Genomic DNA, 17,724 nt, shown 5'->3' on the forward strand with positions numbered 1-17,724 from the left:
TAAACGAGGTATTACTGTATTCCTCATACTTATTAGGTATATATTTTTATCTTATTGTACCTCAACTTACGCACAACAAACCATGCAAAGAACCCCCGCATATGTAACAGTCATGGAAAAAATGATTAGACCAACCTTGTTTCTTCAGTTTCTTGTTCATTTTAATGCCTGATACAACCAAAGGTACCTTTGTTTGGACAAATATAAAAATGACAACAAAAATAGCTCAAACAAATGTACCTTTAGTTGTACCAGGCACTAAAATACACTGAAGAAACAAGGGTGGTCTAATCATTATTTCAATGACTGATATCACTGGATAAGTAATGTATCATTTTGTCTAACTGTGGCTGTTGAAAACTTTTCAGGCCACACCATGTTAAGAACCCCCGCACGTCACATCACTGGATAGGTCTTGGTGGCGATATAAGCCCTACTTAGATTTGGTAACATTCTGTAGCCATGGCGATATAATTGCTGACTAAAGTTTCCACTTGATTCGGAACCCACCCTTCAGGCCACACCGTACATAAAGATGAGAGCTACCTCCAAGGATACAACGCTGGGGCAAAGTTCGGCAGGCCCATTCAAAATTTCCACTGAATTTTTTGTAGTTAGGTTAACTGTAAGCTTTGCTCTTGTTACACACTTTACCATGCTCAAGTGTATTTTATTTGTTGTGTGTTTTATTAAGTAATTTGTTTCGTTTGCAACCTCGTGTTTGTTTTGTCTAAAGTAGGTGTCGGCAACCTTTACTATCAAAAGAGCAATTTTACCCCCTCGCTCACAAAAGAAAAGTAGTCTGGAGCCTCATAACATAAAACACAAGGCTGAGTGCTTGTTTTGAAAATGTCTTAATGCAGGGGTCTCAAACTCAATTTCACCGCATCAAGTATTGGGAGTAGGGCTGGGAATCTCAGGGTACATCACAATACGATTTGCGATACCACAATATATAACGATAAAACCTTGATACGGTGATAATGTGACACAAAAAAAATAATGTAATAGTTAGTAGTTTGCTGCATTGAGCTGGGATAGGCTCCAGCTTACCCGTGACCCTAATGAGGACATGCTACAAAAAGAATGAGATCGTTTTAGTGCAACATTATTCCCCATAGTAGTAGTTGCCCTGTGTGTGTTTACTGACCTGTTACATGTCGTGCTGTCATTTTGTGTTAGCACTGCGACTGTAGGTAGTGTTCTGTCTAGTGACCCCACAGGGGGTTAACACTGAACTTGCCGGGCTGCAATTACACTACCCGTGGTAAAACACGATTTGGCGGGCCGCTATGGTCCCACGGGCCGACTTAGACCTTGCAGGCCAAATTTACAGTAGTCTTTCCTGTCAAGTCACGGCCTGCAAAATGTGACATGGCGGGCCGCAAATGGCCCACGGGCCGCGAGTTTGAGACCACTGTCTTAATGTGTAGAATTCAAAACTATTCAGGGGGGGAATAAATTCATGGTTAACTTACTGCGTGGGGAAAGACTTCGCTGTCATGTCTAAATGAACGCAGGCAGGCAAACCGACTCCCCCGCCCTTCCTCGCGCTCATCCAATCACCAGTCGAAACTCAGCCAGGATGCATTCACAGTCCTAAAAAAGTCAGATATTTTCAACTCTTTTAAAAAATTTGCATTTTCCCTCCTCAGGTGTTAAAAAACACATTGGAGCAGATGCGAAAGGAGCCACAACAAGACTCCGGAGCCGCGGGTTGCCGATCCCTGGTCAAAAGAATAAAACTTGACTGTATTTGTGTGCGACTATAGAAGAAAACAAAAAAATATTATTTATGCTTTTCGTTTTCATTTGTAGTAAATTCTGGAAGCATAGCATCTGAGTGGAGGCCATTATTTGAGGATATTCTGTATGTTGGTTAGCAGGGGTGTGGACTCGAGTCACGCAATTTGGACTTGTCACAATTTTGATGACTTTGGACTCGAGTCTACAATATCATCAAAATTTGACTTGGACTTTGACATCAATGACTCAGGACTTTAGTCTTATAACCTGCAAATACTTGAGATTTTCATTGAGTTTGTTGAGTAAAATGTGTCCCCATTTAAATTGTTCGACTACTGTGAATATCCCTTATTGAATGCATCTATTAACGTCCAATCAGGTCTAAGAATGAGGGTGTGGCTTACATTTCTGTGGGCACCAGACTGCTGGAGAGTGTTCAGAAGTTGTTCGCATGCACAACGTACATACGTGCGTGTGCTCACACACACACACACACGTACACAATTAGGTAAAATGAATATACAGTATCTTGAACGTCTTCAGACGTTTGTTTGTTGTTGTGGTTTGCAGTGACTAAATCCTGAATATGTCATGCTTTTTCTGTGACTAAGGCTGAATCCCAATCCCACCTTCTTCCTTCCCTTTCGTCTTACCACTACCCCTTAGAGCCAAGGGCCGAGGGGAAGATGCCACGAAGAAATGGGGCACCATTTGATTCTCATTCACTCCTTACTGCTTACTGGCTGTGACTTGGGCAAGTGAGACAATTGTTCATAATAAATGTTTCCTACCATGAAGTAAAGTGCATACATTTCTACATTATTTCATTGTTATATAGCCCACCTTTTTTTTAAATAAAGGAACACATTTTTACAAACTTTGACATAATTTATGCTAAATACAATAAGCATGTCTCACCATGAGAATTGTTGGTGGACTTGGGTGGGCACAATTCACAGCAAACAGACTTCACTACGATGTTGCACATGCAAGTGCTAGTAGCTAATATAAATGTCACAGTTCAGTAGCCGTGTTGAGCTAGTGAGCGATTTCAAAAGACAACTAACCGGCTAATGCGGTCGCTGTCTAATCAGTCATGAAATGCAGTAAATTGCACTGAAGTTTGATATCGGTGTTTGGCGACTAGGGCAAGCAACAATTCAAAACATGGTGAATATTTATGTGGAGTAGCAACGGATTGAATCACTCATAAAACATGAGTGACATTACTGTGAAAATCTATAATTCTGCTTAATTATTTACATTTATATGTTATATGTTTCTTTCGGTCTCTGCTGCCGTCTTGTCAGCGGAGTGCTGAATCCAAGGAAACTTCACCTACCCCGACGTTTCGAGACCACACCTGGTTTCTAGGGCCTGTACACCCCTTAGTCCTTCATTTAAGGAGAACTTGATTCTCCACTTGATTCTCGTGAACGGTGGAATTGGGATTCAGCCTAAATCTTGTCACATTGTTGTGTATTTGTATACATATAATACATTGTATTTGTCACATTAAGTAGATCGTTACATTGTTAATCTGGCAATTTATTTGTGAGACGCTAAACAGTGCTTATGAGAACTCCAAAGTTTCAAGCCTATGACTTCGGACTTGATTCGACCTGTCTTGACTTGAGACTTGGCTTGGACTTTCACGTTTACTTTAGACTTGACTTGAAATTAAAAACTTGAGACTTACTGTACGACCCAACCTCTGTTGGTTATTGCAGCATTTAAGTTACCTACTGCATCTGCATGTGCATGTGCATGTGCTAGCGAGCATGAGGATTTTTTCGTTTGTTTCATTTTCCTCTGCTTTGACTGACAGTAATTGTTAATTGTCTCACTTCTGTGGAGAGACTTATTAAAAGTGCCACCTGACTTTTCTGCTCAGTTCGATCAATATTAACTTGCCAGTTTTAGACACAACTAAAGCTTGTCTCAAACAAGTCACGGGTGGAAGCAAATTTGAGATTATATAAGGCATACCACTTGCAAGGCCAATATATTCAAAATATATTCATGATCCAACAACAAACACACTGAATAAAAATACAAAATTAAAATTTTTTGTCAGTCGTGACCTTGAGCCTTCCAGCATACAGTGTAAATAGGTTGAGCTAACCTTAACAGCTCCATCCTTGAATTTGATGCCAACATAAACAGGACACTTGCTAGAAATGGATTCAAACACAAGGATTTCTTATACTCTCAGTTAAAAGTTAATCAAGATGTTGTCAAAATGTGTAAAAAGAGCAACGTACTGTGCATTAGGCTGGGGACTGACGTGAATAATTGACTTTAAAAGTTTCACTCTTCTTGGCTGGTGGTGATACGGTAGCCAGCCAGCCAACGTCTCCTTGCATGAACAGCTTTGTTCAATAAATACAAGTTGTTTGTGAGAACAGGGTCCGAGGCCACGAAAGCCTTTTGCACAGTTGCAACCTGCTTGATCTGTCATCTTTCCATTTATTTGGCAGATGAAGAGCTCTATAAAAATCACCACAAGATGATCGGTGAATGAGGACAGCTTGGGAGGAGCATCCTGTTCATGCACTATGAAAAAGCTGCCCCTATCCTATTGGAGGAAGTAATTAACATTCCAGGTATAATGTAGAATTGATTTGATCAAAAATTAAACCTTTTAAATGATACTTGAGCAGATGCCAAACCGAACAAAATTAATAAAAATTAACTTGTCGTTTGCCTCTCAAAAGACTTTCGAGAACTCAAAGTAATAAACAGTTCATCTTAATGATAAAATGACGCAAACTACATGTACCCTTCCATCATAAACTAGAATGGCATTCAGTAGAATACAGACCTCCACCAAGGCTTAACAATTCTAATTTGCAGCATAAATCTGGAACTGAAACAGATCTGAATTGCGATTTAAAAAAAAAAAATATTTGTCCTTCAAATTTTCTTCTAATTTGTTCTCTTTGAGTTAGCTGAGTAGAAAATTGCATACAAGTCGTGTGAAAAGCATGTACTGTATCTCCACGTTTAGTGATGTTTTTCTTCCAGTGTACCTGGAAAAAAAACAACAAAATGACTTTTCTTTGAGAAAGAGTAAACTCAATTGAAATAAGTATGAATGTAAGTTTTTTCTTTGTATCTGGAAAATAGCAAAAATTATTTTTCATTGTTTTTTTAAAAAAACAAAACACGTTATTGGCAACAAAAAAAAACATGTAAACTACCAAGTTTGGACAGTGGAACCTCAGTTAGCATACTGCCCGGTTTTTCAGTTAACATCGAAGAGTTACGCCAAAATTTTGCCTTGGTTTACATACATTTTCCATTAAGCGTACAGTATTGTCATTGTCATGTCGTGTCATGTTATTAATACACTGCAGGAATCCAGCTGTGTTCTTAATGTATTTTTACCGCACAATGTCCTTGTTAGCAGCCTATTAGTTTGCTAATACTTGTAAACAAGCAGCTGGAAGTCAGCTCCGTCGCGCATTTATGATGTCCTCAGTGGTTGACTTTGTAGTTCTTTAGTAACTAACAGTTATGCCACAAGTCTCTGCTTTTCTTTTGATAGTGGATGCCAAATAAGCCACAATGTAGCCAAAGAAAGTTGCAAGTACCAGCATTGTGGTAAGGTGAGAAACTGAATTCAAGAAATAACTCATAGAAAAACAGGGCGGTGGTTTCTGTATTGATCTTGCTACCATATCTCTGTCTTTGTCAACAATCACGTCTTCATTGAATGTAAAAGTAACCTTAAATGATCATTTATCCCTTTTGTTCATCATTTATATGCATTTAGAATTGTTTATGCATGTAAAACTACAAAAACGTGTTTTGTGTTTACATTGTTGACACTTGTGGCGTAACTGTGTAGCTAAGAACTACAGTCATTCGCTGATAACATCATAGATGGGCTACGGACCTGCCTTCCGCTTCCTGTTTCCATGTATTAGCAAGCTACCAAGGACGTTTTGTGATAAAAATACATTAGCAACACAGTTGGCCGAACACAACATATTAATAACACGACAAGAAGCGCACCGTATTCTACACTAACTGGAAAATGTATGTAAATGGAGGCAAAATTTTGCAACATTAACTGAAAAACACACTAACCGTACTCTAACCAAGGTATCTCTGAAGTCCTTGTTCTTTGACCTTAAAAAAATATATTTTATTTCAAAGATAGTAATATTTTTATTTAGAATAAGTATTTTGAATTTATGTTTTTTTTCCTTGAAATATGTTTTCTGTTTTGAAGGAAAAAAGAAACATCTGTACAATTATCTACAGATTTTGCAGGTTATTAAAGAAGTCAAAATTTGGCAATACTGTACATGCTTTTAATTGGACATTGACAAAAACATAACCTGCTCCACTGGTGAATAAAGTTTTTAATTATAGAGCGAAACTTCTGGATTAATGATGCCAAATGTAGACTATTAGGGCCTCTGAAGCTCTACAAAATGTAAGTGGTGCTGTGACATGCGGCAAGTGAATTACACATCAATGATGAGAATAGAAGTGAAAGGAGGCTCTTTTTAGCCACAACTAGAAAAGGTGTGCCTTTTTACCACCAATCACTGCATTAGACGGCATTTTCGCCCCATGGGTTTGTCAGTGACTAGTGGCCAAATTACCAGCATGTCTGCCGCTTTATTTCGCATGTCTCATGTCAGCTTTGTGCCTCATGTACAATTTTCACCGTTAACAGAATGAGAAAATGGAGGGGAGAGGAAATTGAACACAAGACTAAAATTAGTCCACGACATGTCAATCTTTACAGCCTAATATGACAAGCGGGTCTGGCTGACTGGAAAGGGAAGCGATGGAATAGGTCTAAATTGCATGGCAGCTCAGTCGGGAGCTTGATGATCACTCACTCACATCCCCTATTGTGATGATGCTGCAATTGAAGAGAGTTGGCAAGGATGTGCGGTGGAGAAAGACTGAAAAGTACTTTGTCTTTCTTCTTTGCTTTCTCTGAAGTGTTCTTGTTCCTGCTGCATACTGTACACAAATCTTACTATCACACTCTTCATCCAAATTTTAAGACCAGTTGAAAAATGGCAAGAATTTACGTTTTCCACTGTTGGAACAAGGACTTGAGCAGGTTCACATGATAATGTATATCTGTTTCGGTTTCTTTTTGTCAGGCTGGAGGATCTCGTATGTGACAGGGCTCTTACGGCGCTGAACCGTATAGGGACCTTGCCACTTCACCAGCAGGTTTGTTTACATTTTTTTTGAACATGCATGCAGGTTACAATGGAAAACATCTTTTCATGGTTCCACATGTCCAAAAGGAATAAATCTTATTTAATCCATACCCCAACCCCCCCGTTCCACATCTTGTGCAGTACATATTATTCACTTCCTGCATGTAATATTTTTATATAATAATCAGTGTAATAATAAATAATCAAAAATAAAAATAAAAACAAGAATGGCAGAACAATAAATATAATAATCAAGACTCTTCTGCCTTATATTTAGCCAACATCAACTGCTTGTATTGTTTTTTGAATTAGCTCGTCTTGGTACTTTGTTTGGGTTCCTTACTACTAATTTAATTCCACATACTGAAATGCTGTGTGTTTTCAGCGTTGTTCTCGCATATAAATGTTTTAAGTTGAATTTTCCTCTAAGATCATATTTCTCTTCTCTGATAGAGACATACTGTATGACATTTTTGGGTAACGAGTTATTATTAACTTTATGCAGTATTTTAGCAGTTTGAAAATGTACTAAATCAGCAAATTTAAATATCTGTGATTTTAAAAATAAAGGGTTTGTATGTTCTATATATGTGGCATTATGGATTATGCTCACAGTACAGTGAGTGAGTGAAGATTACTTTTATAATTATTGCCCATATCTCCACACAATAAGTTAGATATGTAATACCAAGGAACAGTAAAGAGTGTGAAGTGATTTTTGATCAAGAACAAATTTTGCTTTATTCAATATTGAAGTATTTCTCGCCACTTTTGTTGTATATTTTTGATATGAGATTTCCAACTCATTTTTTTGTCCATTATGATCCCCAGAAAATTATTTTCATTCACTCTTTCAATATCCACTCCGTCTATTTGTATTTGATCGTACGTATCCTTTCTGCTATTTCCAAATAGCATTATTTTAGTTTTACTTAAGTTCAAGGATAATGTCCATGTCTATATGACCATTTCATCCTTGACCTTTTTAATTAGTTCTTGTTTGCTTTACCCAGAACAAAAGGCAGTGGTATCATCCGCAAATAATACCAACTTTTAGGCCTTTGTCACTTTACAAATGTCGTTGATATACAATTTGAACAGTTTTGGTCCCAATATTGACCCCTGGGGTATTCCACACTTAAACTCCCAGATGTATATTCTCCTAGCTTTACAAATTGCTTCCTGTTTGCTAGATAGCTTTTAACCCAAATCAAGACTAATCCTCTGATTCGGTATATTTCTAATTTTGTTGTTAAAATATTGTGATTAATTGTATCAAAGGCTTTTGTCAGATCCATAAATACTGCAACTGCACACCTTCTGTGATCTATAGCAGTAGTAATTTCCTCCATGATTTCAATCAGTGCCATAGAAGTTGAAATGTTAGCTCTGTATCCGTATTGACTTCCTGCTAGTAATTCATTCTTATTAATATATTTGTCCAACCTGCTATTAAATAGATAATTTCTCGATAATTTTAGAAAATCGGGGTAATATGGAAACTGGTCGGTAATTTGTAAATTGATGTGTATCTATATTTTTGAAAAATTGGAACCACTTTAGCTACGGTATTTTCATTTTGTTAGATTTTCCAGTATGAAATGATAAGTTACATCTTCTAATATATGTTAATGGTTCTACAATCTCATTGATAACCATTTTAATTGTTTCCATTTCGATTCCATTACAATCAGTTGATGTTTTTGCTTGAAAATTTTTGACAAAAAAAATTTTTGTCAGTGATTTCCTTTTTAGTTACATCAGTGAGAAACATGGAATTGAGATTCCTATCTATGGTTTCATTCCAGTCGTCAATTGTCCAGAGTTTTGGAATTTCTTTTTTCAGTTTTGGTCCAATATTTACTAAATCATTGTTAAACATTTTAACTACCTCATTCACATATCATCCTTACTAGTGTTTCCAACCATAAAGTAGTGAGGGTAGTCTGCTTTCTTAGTGCTGTTCCATATTTAAGATGCCCCAAGTTGCTCTAATGTTGTTTTTATTCTTATCTAGTAAATGACTATAATCTTCCCTCTTGCACACTCTCAAGATTCTTGTCAACCTATTTTTATAAGTCTTATATTTTTTTCTGCTTCATTAGTTTGTTGAATGATAAATTTGCTGATTAATGTATTCTACAGGAAATGTGGAAATGTTTTCATTTGTCTTTTATGAAAGTGTATGCTGTGAAAATACCTTTGACCTGTGAGGAATTCATCATAAAGTTGATTTTTAAAAGTTCATATCATTAAAAAAATCATGGAGAAGTTCAGATATTTCATCCAAAAAGAACTCTGGTTAGCACCCTCATTTAAACCATGCACACTTTTATGACCCTGCATATGAATTGGATCTAAATCGAGAATTGTTAGGAACGGGAATCCAAACAAGCAATCGGAATCGTTCAAATTCAAACGATGCCCAACCCTAATCTGGTCTTGCCTCAAATACCATATACGTCGATCCGGAGCATCCCAAACATGCTCAGTGGGTGACATGTCTGGTGAGTATGCTGTCTTGTGTTGTGGATTGAGTGGCACATGGTGGGGGTAGGTTTATGGAATGGGTAGGTGTGTTATGTACAACCAACACAGGTGCATTTTATTGATGGCATTTTCAATGCACAGAGATACCGTCATGAAATTTAAGGCCACAGCCTTTAAAAGGTCAAATCTTGGCAAATGCCATTTCAATGTCATTTTCTGTCCGTTATTTACAAAAGATCATAATCTCTTGATGGCAAAGGCAAAAAAGCTTTCTCTCTTTGACTGTGGTCAAATTGTTGAGCTGCATAAGCAAGGCCTCTCACAGTGTGCCATTACTGCTGAGGTTGGACACAGTAAGACAGTCAAGTTCTTCAAAGATTGTGAGGGTAACGGGACAAAAAAGTCAAGTGGTAGATCCTGAGCTGGAGCATATGATCCTCGGCCCAAATGAAGGTTGTTACTGGTGCCGAGTGCAGCCCAATTACCATCAGACGGCATCTGCGAGAGAAAGGTTTTAAGAAGAAAAAATGTCTTTAAAGCCTTGTCTTTTTCAGTGCCACAAAATTGCCTGTTGGGAATTTGCACAAGAGCACCAAACATGGGACATTGAAAGTTGAAAGTTTTATTCTCTGATGAGAAAAAAATGTAACCTTGATGGTCCTGATGGCTTCCAACGTGACTGGCATGACAAGACGATCCCATCTGAGATGTTTTTCACACGGCACAGTGGAGGGGACACCATCATGATGTGGGGTGCTTTTTCCTTTAATGGAACAATGGAGCTTCAGGTTGTGCAGGGGTGTCAAACGGCAGCTGGCTATGTAGAGCTTTCTGTGCAGCAAAGGCACGCTGCAAGCGGCCTTGCTTATGCAGCTCAACAATCCGACCGTGGCCAAAGAGAGAAAGCTTTTTCGTCTTTGCCAGCAAGAGATTGTGATCTTGTGTAAACACCGGACAGAAAATTACAGTGAAATGGCATTTGCCAAGATTTTGCCTTTTAAAGGCCGTGGCCTTAAACTCCTATATCACGGTATCTCTCTGCATTAAAAATGCCATCAATAAAATGCACCTGTGTTGGTTATGCATAACACGCCTACCCATTCAATAAACCTACCCCCACCATGCACCACTCGATCCACAACACAGGACAGCATACTCACCAGACATGCTTTGGATCGATGTATGTGGTATTTGAGGCAAATGGTGGTCACACCAGATTAGGGTTGGGCATCGTTTGAATTTGAACGATTCCGATTCCTTATTTGGATTCCCGTTAATAACAATTCTCGATTCAGATCCTTTTCAGGGTCATAAAAGTGTGGATGATTTAAATGAGGGTGCTAACCAGACTTCTTTTTGGATTAAATATCTGAACTTCCTCATTATTTTTTTAAATTATATCAACTTTTTATCAACTTTACGATTAATTTCTTACAGCTCTATTTTCACAGCACACACATTCACAAAAGACATGTCCTCACAAACACTAACAAGCCCTCTCCTGAACTAAACATGTCAAGTACGCAACCGGAAACATCAGCTAAGTCTGCGAAAAAACTTTGATTTTCTTACTAGCCACCGAACGTGAGCATGAACTCACGTACAATAGCCAGTATAAGATAGCCGGGTTAGTTTGGTTTAGCAGCGTATGCTAATGCGGCTGTGCGTGTGCCACTCAGGCTGTGAGTTGTGCTTTAGTGCTTGTTATTGTAATCCAGCATTTTAGGTTGGCCACTGACTTTGTGCAAGTTGTGTGTGAAATAGGGACAAGAGCCACAGCTTCAAGAGGCCCTCGATAGCTATCTTACTCAGCCATAGTCAAACCACAATTTCATCACACTTCCGGCCTTGAAAATAAGAGCAGCGCAGATCCTGTCTAAAACTGGTAATAAAATAAGGGTGTCATAAAAAATACCTCACATTCATAAAGCTATTACAATTGCATCTGCAATTTTATTTAAAAGCATTAAAGCATTATTTTAAAACATTCCAATTATAATGTTAAATACTCTTGAGAAATTCAAGTGTATTGCTTTTGACATGATGTACTCACATTATTATGCAGTCATACAGTATCCATCCATTTTCTATACCGCTTCTCATCATTAGGGTCGCGCGAGAAAATGCCCAAGGGAGAATCGATCCCAGATCTTCCCGATCTCCAGACTGTTACTGTGTTGGCCAACATGCTAACCACTACACCACCATGTGGCCCCAGTATACAGTAATTAATGAAAAAATAGTCTGAAAAATTTTGTCAATATCGATTATCGACAATCATTTGTAGGACAATTATCCAGCAAAATATGTTATCGTCACAGGCCTTGTAAAAGGTTTGTCTATGAGCTATGAGTCTTGTGCTACCATATTGCCACTACTACAGTATATTTTGCTGCCTCGATGTTGGTGTAAGATATTTTTATGACACCCTCGTTTTGTTACCATAAGTAAACAGAATGTAGTGCAAAGTGCTCTTATTTTGAAGACTGGAAGAGTGTGTGTGGGTTGAAAAGAGCACTTTGACTTTTGCTAAAGACACGCTGTGCACCCGAATAAACTTGCATCCTGCAGCAGTGGCCCCCGTCCTTTTACAACGAACTTGCACATCAATAGGCATCCTGAAACCCTGTGTTGCATTTGGCATGACACAGATGTCATTTATTGACTTCCCTGCTTCTGACTGCTTAGAGGAAGTCCCACATAGCACATCAAATACGGGGCACTCTTATTTCTACACCGTGTTTACTCATGTTGGTCGTGCACCCTTCTTTGCACAATATAATTGTGTTGCAAATGTTGTACTGAGCCGACTGCTCCTTTTCTTTGTTTTTTTAATTACGTTAAGCCAAACATTGTAGCCGCTTGTTCTTCTTGGTGCTTGCCAACTTCTTTGTCGTTGGTGTTTGCCGCTATTTTTTCCGGTCGGTGGACTGGGCATCGAAACTAAGAATCAAAATTTTTTAATTTGAACAATCCAAGAGAATCAGAATGTTAGTTCCGGTTTCCATCAAGGCGCAAGACTCGGTGCCCAACCCTACACCAGATACTCATAGGTTTGTGAATGTAGTTACTTTAGTTTAGTAGTTTATTTTTTAAGTTGATATTAGTCCATCCTACCTCCTAGAGTCATCCCAGCTTCAAAACACTTCTTCAGCCGACAAGATGGACAATTTTTTCTCCTTAGTTTATCAATGGTGCAGTCGTTCTTGCTGGCACACAAGTATTTCTGCTTGCCTTGGAGGGAAAAAGGACAGCAGAGGTCACTGAAGATGTACAATATGTCATTTCACTTATCAAATATCATTAATGTTCATTTCAGACCTAATATACCTTCTGCTGCCCTTTTGAAGAAAACCTTGCAGCTACCGCAGGTGAGTGCGCCGTAATGGCAGCCAGAAGCCTCGTCGGAGCAGATCAGGCATGTCCTCTGTGGTGGGAAGAAGAACTCCATGGGGAACATGTGCTCTCTTCCAGTCTCAAACCTGTAGTCCAAAAAAGGAAGCATGCCAGGCATGCGGCACAATGCCTTCCTTATATACAACCAGTTCATTAGATACACATACAGCATAAAATCTAATCAAAATCCAAACAAGAGCTATATCTAAAGTGACAACTTTACAAAAGTTACACTTACTTTTGTGGTATTTGGTGTGAGAAATTGACATCTCTGGTGAGTAGATGTATTCTATTTCAAAGTTTGATGTTTTTGTCATGTTTTGCAATAAAAATGGATTCTGAACTGCTGCAAATGATGAACCCTTTATCGCTGAGCCGTTCCATTTACGCTACCTTTGTCACCAACTTTACAAGCGGTATTCTAGTGACCTAGTGTTCATTTTTTGGTCTGGTGGTTGGTTGCATTTAGTAATCTTACGTTTGAGGCAACAATAGCTGAATCTTTAGTCACTAGTTCATGCGCCAAAGATGTTACATATTCTAAGTTGTTGGTCTTTATGTTGCGTTTTTGGAATTTTTGAGGATGGTGTGGGAAACATTTTGCCGCCAAAACTGCGGCCAAAGGGACGAAGGGGGCAGGATGCGCAGCCTCAACCTTGAGCAGAGAGCGTAAACACTCAGACGTAACTGTGACTTAATATCATGGTACAGCTTAAAAGAGTGTGAGACGGGGTGATGGGGGGAAAAAATCCAATATTTTCACAATACCCGTTTGATTACAGTGAGAGAGTAGTTGTAAAGACAGAGCATGGAGGTGTGAAAGAGCAAACTGTGAGATTCATCTGGGATAAAAACGAGAACACAAGCCTCCCAAGGTCACCATGGCAGATCTTAGAAGGCACATGTCAACAAAGGCAGCTTGCATGTCATCCCATGTGCTTGCATGTGTGGCTGTTTCATTACGGTGCAGAACGAGGGAGCCCCGTCACGGTGCACAACATTCTAAGAACGGTGCATTTAATTACAGTTATCTCTTTACCAACAATTATCTCTTGGCCTTTTTCAAGAATTAACATTTTCATTTATTTGTGTTGAAGTCGGAGTGACTCTAAAAGTAAGCAGTGCATGCTTAGACTCCTTCCTGGTCTGCTGGCAAGAGGTTTCTCATCGGTCAGCGGCCATGCATGAGGTATTTTAAACAAAGTGGGATTTTGCGTTTTTTTATAGATCCCTAAATCACCAAGTCCATTTGCCATTGTTCTTTTTATTTAATTTTAATTACATAAGGATTGAGCAATATAAATGTATTGTGTTCATATTTAATTTTAGATGCATACATCCCATGCCACTCTTTACCAAAACCTGTTCTGACCTGAAACCAAATGCAATTTTGATTGACACTTTCAGTGAAGTATTATTTCAATAGTATGTTTATTATTGTGGTTGAGATTATATAAAATTTGACTTCATGGTTACGCTAAAGTTCACTGCATAAGTGTGGGTGTTTAGTTTTTAATTTTGACAATGACAATTTGCGTACCCCACTTTGAGAATCTAGGCTGTAATAGACATGCTGTTAATACCGCAATCAAAACTGAACATGACCGTCTTTATAAAGTCCAAATTGTTGATCCAGCTCTTCTCATTACGTGAAAACAGTGTCTTCTTGTGATTGTATGTTGCAGTTCAGAACTTGCATGTAAAAAAAAAAACAAACTCGGCCATCGGTGTCACAAAAAAAAACATATCTGGCCTATCTGAAAGAAAGTTTTTCTCTCTGCATCTACAGGGTCTGCATAGATGATTTTGATGTCAAAGAAGGGACTTGTTGATGGTTACTATTGATGTGGAAATCTATGCTACTGGGTAAAAAATTACATCTAAAAATTAGCCCAAGGTTTAAAAAGTTCTTAATAAACTGAGCATGACAACATATTTTTTCAAACCCTATGTTGGAAAATGAGAATTACGGTTCTCATATGTCATGGTTAAGAACTTTGTTCAGTAGTATGTGCCAAAGTCTTTGGCTGTCCTAGACGTGTTGTTTGATTGTCTTCACAGGAGTCATAGCCTTTCCCAAACTTATGGTTTGGGCCCTGAGAATAAACCAAATATCTAAGTTGGGTCATAGCCCATCGTAGTGCAAGGAATCATATTTGTCTTTCAGAGGAACAATGTGATTTCTATCAGATGTGTGGAGTTTGCATGTTAGGTTGGGCGAGACACTATGGCTGGCAACCAGTAGTATTCTGCCTCTCCCCCTGCTGGGATAGGCTCCAGCTTCAAGTGGTCCAGAAAATGAATGAATAAAATAATGAAAACAATTGAAAAAATAATTTTAAAAAATAGTGCAGTGTAGTACAATAATTATGGGGTTAACAAATTTCATTTTGCAAGTATTTTAATGAGTATTTTAAAGGGTTAACATCACCAAAGTCCCAATTAATTTTTTATGGTTGTAAGTTAAAAAAAGAACAAAAAGTATGTTTTATGTAAATACAATGCCAGGGTGGGTGAAAAGTAACTGCCTATTTGAAATAACTTCAATAGGATTCTACAGTACTACCAAACCAAAGACTTTGGAAGAACTTTGAAGGGTGAATATGGGAACTTATGTCCTCTATCCTGCTGCAGTGCCTGCTGAAATCAGTGGACACAATATCAAATTTAAAAATAAAAATACAATATCCCTAAAATCTTTGGTTTTATTTTTTTTCGGAGAAAACATTTGTAACAATATAAATTAGTTGTTTTTTTCAGCCACCATAGCCATTATCATAAGCAGCAATTCTAAGCCCTAATATCATATTCAAGTGTGTAAGAACAGTCTTAAACTTTTCAAATGTGTGTCATTAACTTGTGTTTACCTGGAGTCTTTGTAGGCGACATTCAGCCATTCTCCCACCTCCTTCTTGATGTGGCTGGGGTTGGGGTAAAGCGGCATCAGCATCCCTCCTTCGGTGCACCACTGCTCCAGACGCCCGCTGCTCCTTTCGTACGGATCACAAATGAAGGCCGTGCTCGTTCCACTCGTCTGCGGCGTAGAAACGCACTGCCTCGGCCCCCATATCGGAGAGTTATACCTCTCATGAGGGTTGTAGGTTTTGACCCACTGCCCCTCACCGGCTTCGCCATTCGCCTCCTCTGACTTGATACTGACGCCGTATGGCTCCAGTTGGTACCCACTCGTGTCCTCGCCAAAGTCTGGTGGGACATCCCGGTGCTTGTAGGTTCGACACGGCCGCTCCACTACGCGGTGAAGGTGCTCCATGTGGAGCGGCGTGGACGGCGTGTAAGTACACTGTGGAGTACTCGGCGTGCCCATGTGGTCTACCTCTTTAGAAGTTAAGTCAGACGCGTCACTAAAGTCCGAAGAGGTCCGACATGATGGCAACGCCGTCTGCTTGCGCTCCTCTTGAGCGAAAGAGCACCTGTACTTGAAGGCGTCTGGCGTAACTAAACACTCGGCGGACATTTGGTCGTTTGGGACACGTTCCGTGTCGCCGGTGGAGTCCAAGTGTAGTCCCAGAGACACGGACACGGCCTTGCAGAGCTCCCGGGCTGTCTCCGAGATGGTGGCGGAGGCGGGGACGAAGCGAGTGTCGCCCACGCGGTGCGACTCCTTGCGAGGGGCTGGATGACGGCAACCTTTCTCAGTGTCGCACGGTGCGTAAATATCGTATACATCCGACTGGCCTCCTCGGGTGTTCTTGGTCAAAAAGTCATTTTCCTCTGTTTCTGTCGGCATACTATTCGGGCGCACATCGTCGCCAGTGGTTAGTTTGTCCCTAGGTGGCCAAAATGTGTTGCAAGATGACTGTCTGCTACTTTGGCTCATTTCCTAAACTGTTTTTTTTTTTAAATATGGGCACTTCACAAGCCAGGGAAGCGAACTTTTTCCCTCCCAAAAGTCGGTGCTCAGCGCGGCTGTGAAAAGTGTCAGAGGCGCAGACGTCGTCAAAAGTGAGAGAGGAGCTCAGGTTGGCTCCCTGCAAGACAGCATCAAAGTCTTTGCTGAGTCTCACTGGATTCATACATCCTCACCACTTCAAACCAGGGTGGTCAATTGTGGAGGACGTCACGAGTTATTATACAATTTAATGTTCTTATATTATTACATCCACGGAAAAAGCTACAAAGCAATCCTTTTGATCAAGTGGCACAGAGTGTGCAAGTTAACATACTTTGACTAATAGGCAATGTGCACACAGTGTTTTTGGCCCTTCTTCCACATGCAATCTGCATTTTAGATTTAAAATGTTTGTAAATGTCAAAAGTAGTTTTTTTTATACAGTGTATTAAGTGGTTTTTGCAGCTTTTTAGTGTAAGATGATCCTTTCCTCCATTGGCTACTGGTGTCGTCCATCTACTCATACTTTTCTACAGCTGTTGAGGGTCAGAGGAAGCTGGAGCTTATCCCAGCAGATACAACCTGGACTAGTCGCCGACCAATCACAGGGCATACATAGCGACAGACAACCAACACATTCACACTGGTCTAAACTCTCACTGCCTGCAACTGAACTTGGAGTCAAATACTGTTGTGCCTTTTGCAGATTTCTTTTGCAGGCTTTCTTCTGATCGTTCTTAGCTTAGTTTAGGGGTGATACTGCCACCTGTTGCTTTGGCATGTGTCAAATGTGTTTATATATATATATATATATATATATATATACGTAGCCAGTGAATTTATTTGGAGGGAGCTTTTTTAGCCATTAATTGGAAAGATTTGTTATATGTTGACATATCCTATTAAGTCAAGCGTATATCCATTCTATTTGAGCGTAATTTGCACCTTTTAAATGTCTTTGTTGGTCATTGTCTTTGTTGACTTTCATTATTTTTTTCCCCTTTGTTAATGTTACCTAATATAATGAAATATTAACATTTCGTT

At 39.2% G+C, this 17,724-nt stretch overlaps 1 protein-coding gene across 1 annotated transcript in view; it reads right to left on the bottom strand.

Annotated features, from left to right (window-relative positions):
• Window positions 1–16,843, bottom strand: part of LOC129169148 (androgen receptor-like) — a 40,344-nt gene extending 23,501 nt beyond the window's left edge. The window contains exons 1-3 of the mRNA XM_054755255.1: window positions 15,698–16,843; window positions 12,765–12,916; window positions 12,552–12,668 (exon numbers count right to left, since the gene is read on the bottom strand). Coding sequence (XP_054611230.1) covers window positions 12,552–12,668; window positions 12,765–12,916; window positions 15,698–16,668 — 1,240 coding nt within the window. The 5' untranslated portion in view covers window positions 16,669–16,843. The remainder of the gene's footprint in view (window positions 1–12,551; window positions 12,669–12,764; window positions 12,917–15,697) is intronic.
• Window positions 16,844–17,724: the final 881 nt, after the last annotated feature.

Source organism: Dunckerocampus dactyliophorus, chromosome 16 (assembly GCF_027744805.1).
Source record: "Dunckerocampus dactyliophorus isolate RoL2022-P2 chromosome 16, RoL_Ddac_1.1, whole genome shotgun sequence".
NCBI lineage: Eukaryota > Metazoa > Chordata > Actinopteri > Syngnathiformes > Syngnathidae > Dunckerocampus > Dunckerocampus dactyliophorus.